Source organism: Sminthopsis crassicaudata, chromosome 6 (assembly GCF_048593235.1).
Source record: "Sminthopsis crassicaudata isolate SCR6 chromosome 6, ASM4859323v1, whole genome shotgun sequence".
NCBI lineage: Eukaryota > Metazoa > Chordata > Mammalia > Dasyuromorphia > Dasyuridae > Sminthopsis > Sminthopsis crassicaudata.
In genome coordinates, this window is record NC_133622.1 from 151851797 (window position 1) to 151868790 (window position 16994).

Consider the following 16994-nt stretch of genomic DNA (forward strand, 5'->3'; position numbering starts at 1 on the left):
AAGATACCAAAGAGAAAATTAGATGTTAAGCTTTGAACTCTTTGATGACCTTTTCACTGTTTTGATTCTCTCTGACCTTTATGCTACACAACATTCATCCCCTTCTCTTCACTCACACCACTACTGGTTATTACTGCACCATTTCACCACTTCTCAGCAGCTTGCTGACTGTTCCCTCCCCCTCCACCCTTCACACACAGCTGTGCAGACTCTGGTACTGAAGTCTCTAAAATCTGGCCCAATTTCTCACGATTTTTCTTCACATACTTTATCATATAATCAAACTAGACTACGAGTTCTTTTCAAATTCAATATGGCCCTTTCTACCTCCAGAGACTCACAGAAGCTAAGCCCCAGCTCTTGAATTCACTTTTCTAGCAAAACTCTTCTTTGTTCAAGGCTCAGGTTATGAAAATCACTATCTCCTTGAAGACTTTTCTGATCCTTGCAAATGAAAGTTTTCTTTACCTCCTCAAAATTTCCTTAAGAAACTCTTCTCTGTTGCAATAACACTCCACTTTGGATCCAACAGCTAAAAGTGGGGAGGGACCTCAAAGGTCACCTACTCCAACCATTTCATTTTATAGATTAAGAAACTAAGACCCAGCGAGATGAAGTGCTCACTCAGGTATTGAATGATTTTAATCCAAATCCTCTGACTGAAATTCTTTTACTCCTTCCTTTCATTATCTATATACATATCATTCTTTTCCTAAGAGAAAATAAACTCCATGAAGGTAAGGATTGCATTATTTTTCATCTTTATATCCCATTATCTACTATAGTATTGTCTTGAAAACTGTTGTTTTTTAGTCATTTAGTTGTGTCTCATTTTCCACAATTCCATGGACTATATCGTCCATGGGGTTTCCTTGGTAAAGATTTGGAGATTTCCTGTTTCCTTCTCAAGGTTAAGTGACTGGCCCAGTCACACAGCTACTAAGTATCTGAGGCTGCATTTGATACTAGGACTGTTACATCAGCCCCTTATCTTAAAAATAGTAGGCAATTAATATTTGTTAGATCCAGTCAAGTTTGAGAACCAAGATCATATTTAATATTTTCTTGTATTCTCCACAAAGTCCAGCACAGTACTTGCATGTTATAACTACTCAATAAACATTTATTATAAATGTAAAATTTATATTAAAATGTTTACATATACATATGTAGTTTTGTCATAAATTATTTCGTTCAGATTCTTTCAAAATAAACAACACATATGTGTGTAGATAAAACTAATTTCATACCTTTTAAAATTATTTAATTTCCCCAGAAACACTTACCAGCTCTAGATGAAAGTTGGCCATTGTGAGCAGCCCAGTGACCCTTTACAGGAGATGGGCACTTTACATTACATGTATGTCCAGTTCCTAACTGGCCTCTTGCTCCACAGCCAAATGCATAGATGAGCCCCGAAGAAGGCACAAAGGCTAGAGTGTGCTGTCTAAGAGAAAAAAAAGAAGGTATTCTTTAAAAACTAACTTGTGAGTATTGGTTAATGACATCATAATTATAAAATATATACACATTTCAGCTTAATATTTTGCTTCTGCCTCACCTTTCAACAATGGATTGTAAGAAGTTAAGAGTACTGAAAGGAAAACAGGTAGCAAACTCAATCCCAGGCAAAATTTCCAACCAAAGTTCAGATTTCTCACCTGCTAGATCCTAAAGTACAGTGTCTTTATTTGATTCTCTCACTGCCCAAATCCCCATCTGCTATTTTTGGCAAACCTACCCTCACTTGAAAAACCTAGCCCTAAATTGGGCCTCCAGTTATTATTTAAGTGATAATGATCTAATTAATGACTTAGATTATGGATAATCTCTGTCTCCTAGTCACTACTAAGACAGGATGCTCTTCCAGTGTTCAATTTAAAACAAACATACAATCACTCACCTGCCACAAGCAATCTGAGTTACTTCACTGCCCATTAATTCTAGAACCCTTCTTGGATTAACCTCATCATTCATGGAGTCATGTCCAAGCTGTCCAAAGGAACCAGCACCAAAAGTGAACACTCCTCCACTCTAATAGGAATAAAAAAAAAAAAAAAACACATTATTCACACAAATGTACTTCTCAATTTGAATAGTCTCTTCTCCAACATTTTGCTGAATTCAATTTTTATAAAACAGCAGCCTAGGTAGACTTTCTATCTCCATTTGAATTTTACCCAGAACAACTTATTCAGTATATTAACTACATGGGAAAAAAATTCAAGAACAAATCTTTGCTTTAGAAGCGCCTTAGCAGAACAAAAGCAGCAATGAATAAGAGCATGGGCACCATTTGAAAATCCTGTAAAAGAACAATTCAAAGAAATACATGAGAGGATCAAAAGAAAAAGAAGCAGATGAAATAACAGAATTCTTTACAATAATCTACCTGACATAAAAAATGACAAGACACTACCATATACTTCTTAATTTATTACATAGGCTCTTTTCCAAACTCAAATATGTTATATGAAAGTACACATTAAAAACCAAATTCTGAAGTAGAATAGTCAAGAAGAAAACTGGATTTAAACCTCATCAAATTCTAATGAGAAGATAAAGTAGGAACTGTCCTTTTTGTATGCTGAAAGGCTTAGGAAAAAACATTTCTTTGAAAAACTGATAAAATCAGCTTCTCAGATAAAATATTGGAGAGACAGAAACTAAGGACCAAATAGAGAAGAATGTACTGAGGGGAGTGGAAAGACAGAGCACTATCAGTTCATTTGCATATAGCTATTTTTAAAGTTTTAAAGATTATCATTGAAATATTTGTATATTTACTTGTATGTAAGTGTATACACACATATATATTACATGTATCATATATCAAGTATATATCACATATATTCCAAATAAAACTGTATAAACTGAAAACAATATAATATATAATTATATATACTTATAATGAATATATATTTATAATATTACATATAAATATATACTGAAAGACAATGGGAAAATTATGTAATATAATTCTATTTATAATATTACTTATATAAATATACACATACATACTGAAGACAATGATAAGGTTATGTAATATACTTACGTATAATTAATATATATTTATATTGCATATACATACACAAAGAAAGAGAGGGAGAAAGAGAAGATAGTAGGAAGATTGTATAAGTATTCAAAGGCTATACCTGAAAAAAGATTAAACTGTTGAGTTTATGAGGAAGCACTGATTTAAGGCATTAGAAACTAAAAGCAGGAGAAAAAAACTATAGGAAGAAAGAAGACAGAAGAAGCAGGAGAGTAAACTGTTTACCAAGAGCAGAGAAAAAAAGTCAGAAATCAGAGAGGCAATATGAAAAAGTGCTTCAAGCTAAGGTAGTTTACGCTCTTCAGGCGCTTCACTGAGAACTTACTGACTGAAAGGGAGAGACCTCTGTGGTGTTTGGCTACAGAAAAGCTAAAGAGTTATCCAAGGGAGCTCTTTAAATGCTACATAGAGAAAGAGAACTGAATCCTGCCAATGTGCATATAGCTGACTACACTTTTTAATCCCACATACGACCTGAAAGGGGGGAAAATTGGTTGCTGTCTATGGTCCTCAATTGCTTGAAATAGAATAATACAAGGTGGAAAATGGACTTTGCATTCACTTTGCTGTAAATAATGCTTTTTGGAAATGAGGCTTTGCTTTGTGAAAAAGTAATTGAAAGGAAAAAAAAAACTTACAGGGTCAAGATTTGACTGAGCTACACAAGCCAGAAGATCAAATTGAGGAACTTTGCTATTCTCTAGCTTGAGGGAACTGCTTGTCATTGAAAAAGCACAAATTGTTATTTAGCATAACACTTTCTCAGGATGCTGTTAAGAATGACAATGATTTAAAAGAACTTGTCACTGCTTCACTAGTTCAAGAATAGCTTTTCCTATGCAGAGAGCTAGCCAAGAGATAACTTCATGTAGTGCAGATTCTTCTTCCTAAAGGGACTAAGGAAAATCAAGGCTTGCAATCCAGAGTTTTTTATTGTTACACAAACATAGTTTTACCACTTAGCTCCTTGATAGGCTTCCATATGCACATGCCCATTTTCCTCCATAGACACTATGTGTACGGTAGTTGAATGTGACCCAAGTTTATGGGTAGATTGATATTTTTCATTATTCTCATTTTTGCCTTCCATTAAGTAAAAGTCATTATGATTGTTGTTGAGTTTGCTTCCTATAAAGTACAAATCAAAATGATTGATTTTGTCCTTTAGTGCCTTGCTTCTTAAAACTGTGATTCATGACCCCATGTAACTGAATGTGGAAGTTGTGAAATTATGATGTATTATCAATAAATGGTTGATTAGTGTAACTATTTCATATATCTATATACCTGATGTGACACAGAAATTTCTTGGACAAAAAAGATTGCAAGTAGAAAAAATTTAAGAAGTCCTGCTCTAGTGAGTATAAACTTAATTATTATTACTTAGTAAATGTTCTATGTTTAAGAATTAATCAGTCATGCTAAATGAAGTGAATAGAACCAAGAGAACATTATACACAGCAACAACAAGATTATGTGATGATCAACTGTGATGGACTTGGCTCTTTTCAACAATGAGATGATTCGGGTCAATTCCAATAGATTTTTGCTGAAGAGACCCCTCTCCATTCAGAGAGAGAACTTTGGGGATTAAATATGGATCACATTATAGTATTTTCACCTTTGTTGTTGCTTGCTTGTTTGTTTTTACTCTCATTTTTTTTTCCCTTTTTGCTCTGATTTTTGTGGTACAGCATGACAAATGTGGAAATATATTTAGAAGAATTGCACATGTTTAACCTATGTTAGATTACTTGCTGTCTAAGGAAGGGGGAAAAAGAGAATGAAGAGAGAAAAATATGAATATTCATTCAAAAGAATGAATGTTTGAAAACTATCTCTGGATGTATTTTGAAAAATAAAAGGCAATTATTTAAAAAATTAATCAATCACAGTGACTGATCATTGTATAAATAGGAGATACACTAGTGAGGGCTCAGGAACTTCAAGGGTGACTACTAGAAGTAATTCTCAACCTTCCATACACACTAAAACTGCTTCTCTTCTCTTCCATCTCTCTCTAACCCCAAGTATCCTGAGAGAGAACAAGTTTGCAGCTACCTCTCTCCACCGTGGTGAGAGTAGATTTGAAGTGAACCAGCTCAAAGAGAGAGAAAGGGGTTAGGTAAGATAGCACACACAGGCTTACATTTCCTGTGTAGGATAAGTCAGATATAATTGTCCCATAAGAAAAGAGGTTCTGAAAGCTCATTCTAATAGATAACAAGTATTATTAAGTGGCTACTATATGTTAAGTATTAAAGATACAAAGTCAGACAAAAATAATTCCTAGTCTCAAGAAACTGAATCTATAAACATTAATGATATATAGTAAAGCACACATAATCTTCTTTGCAGATAATTGTCTCCATTCTCTTCCCAGAGTAATTTAGTAGCAAGACAATAAGCAATTTTTAAATGAAAAATTTTTATTAGCCTATTTCTCTAATTTGTGAAATGTCTGGTAAAGACAAAGCAAAGACCAAAGCAAATTAGCACCTTCTCTGCCATTTATAGTTTCAAATGGCTGTTATGAGCTTTAAGAAGTTAAATGACTTGCCTAGGCACACATAAATTAGAGGCAAAATTGAATCCAAGTCTTTCTGCCTCCAAAGATAACAGTCTAAACAATACTCTATACTAGCCCCTATAAGCACAATTTTGTTAAACTTTTAAAAATAAAAACATTGTATTTGTATAAAAATCACAAAAAGAGGTATATATTTGCATAAATTAGAACATATACATTAAATTGGAATTTCTAGTGTTTCACAAGGAATTTATGAAATTCCAAGAATCAGAGAGAAAAATTTAAGAAATAAAATTACTTTTTTGTATTCTGTTAGAGGGGAAGGGGAAGATGAAATGATATCAAGAGAGAATAAAAATGTGAAGACTAAAACCACTCTGTAAAAAACACAATCCATGATATTCTAGATTTTCTTTTTACCTTTGTGAGCACTGCTGTATGTTCTTCTCCACAACTAATATAAACAACTTTTTGAGTTCGTAAAAGTTTCACATGACAAGGAGATTGACGATCTGGGACAGGAATATACAAATAAAAGTTAATTAATAATTATACATATCCAATTCTGAATACAAAAACAAATAACCCATTTTGTACCAAATTTTTCTATTTTTTTTCAAAAGGCAAAGGTGAAAAGTTTACAAACCTGTTTCATCACTGAGTCCCAGCTGACCAGCATTGTTCCTTCCCCATCCAAATACAGCTCCAGAGAGAGACAAGGCAAAGCTGTGTGCCCCTCCAGCAGCAACCTGAGCCAGGGGGATCCCCTCTAAGGATTTCACTCTCTGGGGACTAGCTTGGGAAGGGAATTCTTTCCCCAGCCCCAACTGCCCATGGCGGTTCTGTCCCCAAGTGAAGAACTGCCCATCTGAAAGAAGAAAGTGCAAATTAACATCACTACAGCAAAATTATAATTCCATTTGCAGAAATAGCCAAGTGGGTACCCTGGACCTATATCCTCCAGCTGAAAAGCAGAGGACAGAGTTAACTTTTTATAAGAACAAAAATTTTGATAACTAAAATTTCATTGTTGAGCTGGGCCTGACTCATTTCAGTAGTTTAATTTCAATGCTAAAACAAAATGAGACACTTGTAGGTCATCCAATAATTAACAAAAGAAAATTTATCTAACCATAGTAGAAACATATTCAAAAAGACAGGCAATGAGGATATCTCAAGCTGGTAAAAGGTCCTTCAGCAAGCTAACTTTCATGATCTACCAGCCAAGTATCAGAAAGAGAACTTGAAACTTTTTGTAATTGTTTTATATTCAGGTGATAAAAATGTCAAAAGCCTAAGCCTTTATTCTCCTGAGACAACTTGCTCTTAAGAAAAACTAACCTAATGGAATGGGAAGAAAATAGGTCAGAATACTGCTTCTATCACAACTGGTAAAGACCAAGAGTGATTAAGAAAGATCTGAACAAGTTTTTAATGCCATGCACAGGCTATTAAAACTTATGGAGAGACAAAGGCACATTGAATATCAACAATTTTTATATATTACTTAACAATATAGACTGCTAGCATCCTATGATATCTCTAGCAGAATGATTGATAAGTATGAGTTTTGTTGCAAGCAGGGTCCACTTCAAAGTAAACTTTTATTTATTGGTTTATGTGGTACTATATAACAACTAGGGTAAAAGTGGTAATAACAGAAATAAAATTGAAGAAATACAATCCTGCCTTGTAAGCTAACTGAACAGAACATCAAGAAAATCCCAAACACTCAATAAAAAGGCAGGCTGATCCTACCAGATGGTGACAGAGATTCCATTAAAATAAGCTGAAACACACAAACACATTTAATGCTTCAATATTGAATGAATTTGTGATTTATCAGTTTGCCCAACAAATTTGGCAAATTACCCTGGATTTCTTGAAATCATAATGGGTACTAATGACTAAATGCAGACTATCAATTGCTCCTCCTTTTTTATCCATGACCAATTCATTAAAATCCACAACCACTTCTTCACTTCTGAATAATTCCTTACTGGTGAATTACATGGAATAATATTATTGTTTAAAAGTTGGAGCTTTGTGTTGTTGAGAGAAACTTCAGGTCCTTAAAAGATTTCATGATTTACCAAAGGCAACTGAGCCAAATCTCCTGGTACTGTTCATGAATACTTCTGGAACTATTTTTCAAGTTCAAATTAAAACCAGATAAATGTATTGATAGATAAATTTTATAGATTTTCCTTCCAATTGCCTATTATAATCTGAATTTTTTAATCCTTTTTTTCTTCTCGCACCAATACTTAGATCAAAATCTTTTGAATAATCTAATTTGGGAAGCTCTGCAATATTCTGAGCCTGGATGCAATCAATAAGCACAATGTCATTGGAAAATAAGCATTTGTCTGACCTCATCTCCAAAAAGTTACCCTTTTTCATTTAAATTTTGTGGAATATTTGCCATGACAGTGGCAAACTCCTTTGTTAAGCATACATCTCCTGACTTTTGACATCATTCAACATCAATCATCTGAGAATTTGCAAAGATATATCTGTTGCCATACCTTTTAAGGAATCTTGAATTATTTTTACATATGTCTGGCAGATACTTCACTAAAGAAATTTTCAATTGGTATTTTGCAAATCAACTGCTCTTTCAAAAATTAACTTGTTTGCTAACTTGAGTTAAAACTTTCATGTGCAATCATCTTTTTAATTTTATTCCATAAATTAATTTTTTAAAAAAATTCACAATACAAAAGTTTAACCTTTTTTGTACCTCTTAATGATTGTAAAGGTATAGTCTTTTATATGGCATCATTTGATTTGCCTGTTTTCCACTTATCCCTATAAGTATATAAACCCTCACAAAATTTTGTTAATATGGGAAAGAATATGTAAATCCTCACAAAATTTTGTTGATATGGGAAAGTACATATATAAGTACATAGTCATAGTCATTGACATGTTCTCAGTCACTTTCTTCTGGGGAGGAGGGGAAGAGACTAATAAGAGCTGAGATTCCTCCCATACACACATACAGAGAAAACCCCAAAACAATGTCAAACTACTATACATTTAATTTTACACTACCAGCTGCAAGAGCCATGCAGTGCCAGTTGCCACAGGAAACCTGCAATATCATCTGTTGATTGAGTTTCTTTATTAACCTAAAACAACAACAAAAAAAAAGATTTTATTTTTTAAAAATTGGATTACAATTTTATCATATGTCCTCATATCAGGTTGCCAGCTAAATAAAAAACATTGTAATAATGTAACTTTTTAAATTTTAATTAAAAAAAAAACAATAACCCCAAAAAATAGTACTAAAACACCATTTTTCTTTTACAGTCTAATTTATCACAACTATATTGTTTCTTTAATCAAGCTGTTATTTTCCAGGGAAAGAATCTACTGATTCTGAATTAAAATCTATGTGCACATTTTTTTATAATTTGCCCATCAAGGAAAGGTATGGTAAGCTAACTGAAAAGAACATCAAGAAAATCCCAAACATTCAATAAAAAGGCAGGCTGATCCTACCAGATGGTGACAAAGACTCCATTAAAATAAGATGAACACACAAACACATTTAATGCTTCAATATTGAATGAATTTGTGATTTATCAATTTGCCCAACAAATTCGGCAAATTCCCCTGGATTTCTTGAAACCATAATGGGTACTAATGATTAAATGCAGACTATCAATTGCCCCTCATTTTTTATCCATGACCAATTCATTAAAATCCACAACCACTTCCTCCCTACACATAAATCCCTCATTTAACTTAACATATTTTACAAATCAAAAAAAAAAAAAAAAGGCACTATATGTTTATGAAAGAATAAGCCCCAAAATCCTTGATTAAGTGAATCAAAATACCCTATTTTTTCCCCTCTTTTAAATAAAAAAATTATTTGTGTCAGGGAGAAAAGGTGGGATGATGGAAACAACAGAAATATTTCTACTTTTCTAGAAGAAAAGAGGTGATGGAAGAGGAAAAAGGAAGAAAGATGTTTTATTGGAATGTTTCAGTGAGATGATATCTGAGCACAGGAAAAGAGGCAATGGAAAACAAATGTTAAAAATGTTCTAGCAATTAATTGTGTGGCTATTTAAAAGTATTTTTGGAAATCCAAAATCTTTTAGGAGAGAACAATTTTACCTGGGTATTGCAACAGAATCTTCAGTAGTTGTATGTCCAAGTTGTCCATCACTACCTGCACCCCAAGAGAAGAGCTGTCCCTGGTCACTAAGAGCCAAGCTATGAGACTCGCCACAGGCAACGTGGACTATGTGCTGATCTGCTAAAGCCCCAATTTGCTCTGAGAAAAAAAAAATACAAAAAGGAAATTTATGTCTTTCTACTATTAAAATAATGACCTCTGCAGACAATATTGTTTTTGTTATTTTTTAATACAAACACTATGCTATATATTAAGGTCTTTCAACTGAGCTCCGAAAATTTCTGAAGTATGGTTTGCCAAAAAACAAAAGAAAACAAAAAAACCTAGCAATTATTTTAAAGCATCACATATTTAAAAAACACAGCCTTCTTTTTTCTGTATGTATCTAATTTTAAAAAGCCAAAGTGCTTTGAATTGATTTATCTAAACTGCTCTCTACACAGAATTAAAATTACAGGAAAAGCAGGTATTAACAATCAAAAACATTAGGCCCTGGAGAATCAGCAATTTTAATCTCATATTATTCTAGTAGCGTGATGGAGATTTTAAACTGGGATTGGGGAAAGTAGTAAATGAAAGAGATGGTGTCTGGTACATAACAGACATTTAATCATTGATATCACAATTATACCATTAGAAAGAACTAATTAAATTATAGGTTTAAAAAAAAAAAAAACAGAGGCTAGTTGATGTAGTGGATATAGCACCAGCCTTAAAGTCAAGAGGACCTGAGTTCAAATCTGACCTCAGACACTTAATACTTCCTGGTTAGGGGAAAGTCACTTAACCCCAATTGCCTCAGCAAAAAAAAAAAAAAAAAAAAAAAAAAAAAAAAAAAAAAAAAAAGAGAGAGAGAGAGAGAGAGAGAGAGAGAGAGAGAGAGAGAGAGAGAGAGAGAGAGAGAGAGAGAGAGAGAGAAAAGAAGAGAAGAGAAGAGAAAAAAAAAAAAAGAAAAGAAAGAACAAAAGGTAGTAGAAGTAAGGTTAGCCTGGGTTCAAGCCCTGCCTCCAGGTGACCCTGGGCAAGTCATAAGCTCCCAGTACTATAGGCAGTTCTATGAGACTATAAATTACAAAACAATTGACAGAATTCCAGACTGGCACTGGTAGAGGGAATATAAAGATGAACAGATAATAGGTGGATGAAAAAGCAAGAATAATATTTTTATACTATTTATATTGTTCAGCTGTTTCAGTCATGTTCAATTCTTTGTGACTCTATTTGGGTTTGGTTTTGTTTGTTTTGTTTGTTTTTTGGCAAAGATATTGGAATGGCTTTAACATTTATTTTTCCAGTTCATGTGGCAAATGTGGAAACTGAGGCAGAGTTAAGTGACTTGCCCAGGGTCAAACAGTTAGTATCTTGAGGTTGGATTTAAATTCAGATCTTTCTGACTTGTGGTCCAATTCTCTATTCACTGTGCCACCTAGCTGTTGTAACATTTATATGGAACTTTAAAGTTTACAAAAGATCACAGTAGTTCCATAAAGTAAATAGTACAAATATTATTGTCCCCATTTTACATATGAGAAAACTGAGGATTATAGAAATAAAGTGACAGTCTGCTGCCCAGGCCAGGGATGATAAACACTGAACAAGAGACATTAAGTATGTATCTCCAAAGTTAAAGGAATCAAACTCAAAACAGCAGAGTAAGCAGCAGCATAACAGCTGAGCTCACATACAACAGTCTAGCAAAAAAAAAACTCCCTAGATTGAGAAATGATAAGGAAATCCCATGGGGGAAAAAAGAAAAAAGACAAAAAGTCTATCCGTCCAGATCAGATCTATACAAACTAGCAGCCAGACCTGTGGACACTAAGGAAGGTGTCTAGCCAGAAAAAGTTGCCCCCAAAGTACAATGAACAGAAGCTTACTTGTAGGTAGGCCAGAAACCAAAACAGGGAAACTTGAGACTTCAATTGTAGACCTCATAGAAGGGAAGAGATCAAACTAGAAAAGGATGGGCTTAGAATGGAAGTCTCCAAATATAAAAACCAAGTCAGAGAAACCAAAGGTTTGCAGTTGTATCTACAGGTTCCAGTCCAGATCAAGATAAATTCAGGAACTCTTGCTTTCTGCAGCCGTTGCTTTGACCCCTGATTATATTAGGAGGCTGCAAAACTCAGACTTAAGAGTGCACCAGAGTCAGTAACTAGTAGGCCTGAGCCAACCTAGAAGTTTTTGAAGAATACAGTAATCAATATGTTCCGGAAGCAGTGGCAGGAAATACCAACCCCACCCTCCCAGCCTTACAAGAAATGCAAGTACCCAAGAATCACTGTCAAGATCATACAAGATTTGGCAGCAATCTTAATAAAGAATATAGAAGAGCTTTTTTGTTGTTGTTCATTCATTTTCAGTCATGCCTAACTTTTCATGACCCCATTTGGGGTTTTTCTTGGCAAAGATACTGGAATAATTTGCTATTTGCTTCTCCAGTTCATTTTACAGATGAGAAACCTGAGGTAAATAGAGTTAAGTGACTTATCTGGAATCATAAAGCTAGTAAATGTCTAAGACAATCTGAACTCAAGAAAATGAGTCTTCCTGACTCCAGACCTGGCACTCTATCCCATGTGCCTCCTAGCTGCACAGAAGACCTTAGAACAGAATATTCCAAAAGGCACAATATTAAAGCAAAGAATGAGCTATCAAAAAACTTAATTCTACAGGGGGAAATGGCCCTCTATCAAATAAATAATTCCAAGTATTCCTAAAGAAAAACAAGAGCTATTGCAAACACAAGATTCAATTAGAATGTACTACTTGATGATGAACTGTTTACATTCTAACAGAAAAACAAGAAACATGTCACTAAGAACATCTTCAAAGGTAATGGAGGGAAAGGAATAAGATACAAGATACATAAACTGTTAAAGGAAAGAAAAGGGAAGAGGAATACAATACAAAAGCAGTATTATAGTTTCTCATATAACTGAGTTTATAAGACAAAGGTACAAAAAAGTTTGGAGAAATGACTTCTGGGAAACAACTTTGAAATGAATGCAAACAAACACGGAGTTAGCTTAGGAATACATTAAACTCAACAAGAAAATGGTCAGGGGCAGGAAGATAGGGAATTAAGAGGGAGAGAAGAGTTAGGGAGGGATTAATCATAAGCAAAATAACTACAACTTCAGAGGGTAAAATATGAATGGAAGAAAAAAGGGGAGAAAAAGGAAACAGATGACATTCTGTGATCTACACTAAGGAGGAAAAAGAGAGGAGCAACTGAAAAGAATCAGAACATGGTAAACATGGATCACAAATATTTTATTCTTTTTATCACTTTCTTCTTTGTAATGTGGATACTGTATAGAATACAGTCATGATCATTAACCTGACTAAAAAGAACTGACCCATAAAAAGGAAAAGGATAGAAGAATGAATTGGAAAGCAGATTCTAGCAAGAAGATGCTGTAAAAAGTACACTTGAAACAGGTTCACAGAGAATCAAAATAAGTAGATATGGCAAAAGCTATTTTGCTTCAACCAAACTCCAAAAAAGCAGAAGTAGCAACTATTATCTCAGAAGACACAAAAGCAAAAATGGAGATACAGAAAATGACAAAAACATTCACTAATCTCAGGGAACTCACAGTCATATGAGGAAGACAATATGCAAATAATATATATTCAGGGTAAATTAAGAGTATCATCATAAGAAAGGTACAAAACCTAAAGAAGATCATGGAAGACTTCTTGAACACAGGAATTTTCTTGAAGAAAGCCTGGGAAGCCAGGAGATGGGGATGAGGAAGAAGAATGTTCCAGGCATAAAGGGACAGCCAGTGAAAATGTCCAGAGATAAGTTATCAGTGGGATTATGTATAAGTGAATCCAAAATATGTGGGGAAGGAAAGGTACAAGGTTTTAAAAGATTGAAAAGGTAAAAAGGGTTTGAGTTAGAAAAGACTTTAAAAAGCAAAAAAAGAGGAAATTATATTTGATTTGGAGGAAATGTTTACCAAATGGGGTAGAAGTGTGATACAGTTGATCTTGGTTTAGGAATATCAATTTGGCAGTTAAAAGGGGGAAGATTGGAATAGGGAGAGATTTGTGGCAGAAAGACCAATTAGGTTGTTGCAAAAGTCTAGGGTTCTCCACCATTGCTGTAGCAGTGTCAGAGGAGAAAAGGTGGAATTTTTGATAGAAATTAAGTTGAAAATGACAGGACTTTGGAGAGACTTTCACGAACTCATGCTGAGTGAAGTAAGTAAAACCAAAAGAACATTTGTACAAAGCAACAAGATTATGTGATGATCAACTGTGATGGATCTCTTTCAACTCTTTCAACAATGAAGTTATTCAGGACAATTCCAATGTACTTGTGATGGAGAGAGCCATCTGTTCTCTCCTATGGGGACTAAATATGGATCATAATATAGTATTTCCACCTTTGTTGCTGTTTGCTTGTTTTTTTTCCTTTTTGATCTGATTTTTTCTTGTGCAGCATGATAAATGTAGAAATATGTATAGAAGAATTACACAAGTTTAATATATATTGGACTACTTGCTGTCTAGAGGAAGGATAGGAGAAAATTTTGGAACAAAGTTTTGCAAGGGTGAAAGTTGAAAACTATCTTTGCATGTATTTTGAAAATAAAAAGTTATTATTAAGAAAAGAATAAAGAAAAGAAGAAGAAAATGACAGGAGTTAACATGACTAGAAACATGAGAGAAATAGTGAGGAACTGAGGATGGCACCTAAATTGTGAATCTGAGTGATAGGAAGGATGGTAATACTCTCATAGAAGAGAGGCTTTGAGAGGAAAGATAATGGGTTCAGTTTTACATATGCTAAGTTTATTGGACATATAGTTTATATAGACATACAGTTAGAGATATGAAAGGCTGATGGAGATGCAAGACTAGAGTTCAGCAGAGAAGCTGAAACAGGATAGGTAGGCTATCCCATTATCATCAACATAGAGATGGTAATTAAATTCAAGGGAGTGAATGAAATCTCCAAGTAAAGTAGTGTATATAGAGGTAGATAAGGGACCAGGAAAGAGGTCTGTAGCCAATCTGGATGAAGATACAAACAAAGGAGACTGAGAAGACATAGTCAGGTAGGAAGAGAACCAGAAGAGAATGGTATCACAAAAATCTAGACAGAAGAGAATATCAAGGAAAAGAGAGTGATCAACAGTGTCAAAAGCTTCAGAGAGGGTCAAGAAGGATGAGGATTGAGAATATTCCATTAGATTACAACTAAGTGATTTTGAATAACTTTAAAGAAAGTAGTTTTGCTGTACTGATGAAGTCAAAAGACAACTGTAAAGAGTTAAAAAGAGATTGAGAAAAAAAAAGAGTAATGAATCAATTTGCCAGGGAAATTTGACATATTTATTTGTAATAGCTGTTGAGCTCAACATGCCACTTTTAGACCTAGATAAATCTAACAAAAAAGATAAATAAGAAAATGTTGAATACAGCATCTAAATGCCAAGTTTACAAAAAATCATAGAAGCATAAAAACTTCAAAAAAAATTTCCACCAAAAAACCTGAACACATCCTTTATTAACTATAACATAATATGAATTATATTCAAAAAATGCCATTTGAAACAAGGATTAAAAATTAATTGTAGACTAAACAAGTTAATATCTGAGAATTGTTAGGTCAATGAAAAAGTCATAAGGAACTGTAGATAATTTCATCAAAGAAAAAGACAACAATGGGACAACATAACAAAATGTCTGGGATGAAGCAAAAGGTGTGTTTAAGGTAAAATTTATATTACTAACAGTTTCATCAACAAAAGATGGAAAACAAATTAATGAACTAGGCATGCAACTTTAAAAAAAATACTAGAAAAGCAGTATACCAAAACGACAAATTAAAAAAAAAATTTCACTAAACATCAAAATAGGAAGTCTGAAAAATCAAGAGATGAATAAAATTGAAAACAAAAAACTATGGTATTCTAAATAAGCCAGGAAAATGTGTGAGGTTAAAGTATGTGCTTAAATTTACATTTACAGTATCTATCATAATCTAATTTTTAAAAGGAGAAAGGAAAATAAAACTGCCAACGTTAAATATTTAAAAATTTACTACCGTATAAAGAATTTACTACAAATGAAGGAAAAATCAGAAAAAAATATTGAAAACTATTTTATGCAATTATACACTAAGAAAATTCACAAAACAAAAGGATAAAAGGATAGAAAATACCTACATTAAGAGAACAAGAAAGAGAATTTGTAAAATCTGGTAGCAGCAAAGAAATTGGAAGATCCATAAATGAATTCCCAAAGAAAAGATATTATTTTGCAAACGAATTCTATCATTGCTGTTATATTACTTTCTTCTTTCTACTCACTTCACTTTTTACCAGTTTATATATAGTTTTCCCATGTTTTGTTAAATTATCATTTCATCATTTTCTTACAACACAATAATATTCTATTACACTTATATAACTCCTTCAGACACTCCTCATTTGACAAGCATCATCTCACTTTCCAATTCTTTGCTACTGTAGGCTATAATTTTTTGGTACTTAAAATCCTCTTCCTTCTTCTTTGATCTTTTTGAAGTAGAGAACTAGTAGTAATATTGATGAGTAAAAGGATATACAGTTTTATAGTTTTTTTTTAGCATAGTTCCCAATATTGTGTATCCCAATTGCTTCAGGAGGAAAAAAAGTAGAGTTAAAAATACTTAAAAAGTTGAGAAATTAGTTAAGAAAGAATGGGGTATCCTTAACAGAAATAGCTAAGTTTGGAGGATGGGCAAGTTTAAAGCAAAAAATAATGAGTTCCATTTTGGACATATATTTGAGATGCTTATTGGAAATCTGGTTAGTGATTTTATATATATACATATACATACACACACACACACACACACACGTCACAAAAATCACAAAGTGACATAACCAAGATTATACATACTAAAAATTGGAAAAATTGATTATTTCTTTTAATACCCTCTTGCATGATTCCTACTTATTTAGAATTAGTGCCAAATGTATATATGTGTGTACATATATAGAATATATGCACACATATCTAATTTATAAATATACATATACACATATTTTAAATAACATTTTATATAGTATATATTTTATATGTATGGTGAGAGAAAATATATGCAAAAGAGAGAAAACATTCCTAAAGTCACTACAAAATATACAGAATATACTACTAGAAGTATAAAAACCTAGTAAGAGGATTCTAAAACAGAAAAGATCAATTCCTGACAGAGAGATCCAGAAAGGCTTCATAAAGTAGCTGAC

At 33.2% G+C, this 16994-nt stretch overlaps 1 protein-coding gene across 5 annotated transcripts in view; it reads right to left on the reverse strand.

Annotated features, from left to right (window-relative positions):
* Positions 1 to 16994, reverse strand: part of HERC3 (HECT and RLD domain containing E3 ubiquitin protein ligase 3) — a 163885-nt gene that overhangs the window by 121415 nt on the left and 25476 nt on the right. For all 5 annotated transcript variants that reach the window (XR_012483493.1, XR_012483494.1, XM_074275296.1 and 2 more), the window contains exons 4-9: positions 9720 to 9879; positions 8643 to 8719; positions 6232 to 6453; positions 6006 to 6097; positions 1904 to 2034; positions 1287 to 1447 (exon numbers count right to left, since the gene is read on the reverse strand). Coding sequence is in view for 3 of the 5 variants with exons in the window: in XM_074275296.1 (XP_074131397.1) it covers positions 1287 to 1447; positions 1904 to 2034; positions 6006 to 6097; positions 6232 to 6453; positions 8643 to 8719; positions 9720 to 9879 (843 nt within the window). In the remaining 2 variants the exon portion in view is untranslated. The remainder of the gene's footprint in view (positions 1 to 1286; positions 1448 to 1903; positions 2035 to 6005; positions 6098 to 6231; positions 6454 to 8642; positions 8720 to 9719; positions 9880 to 16994) is intronic.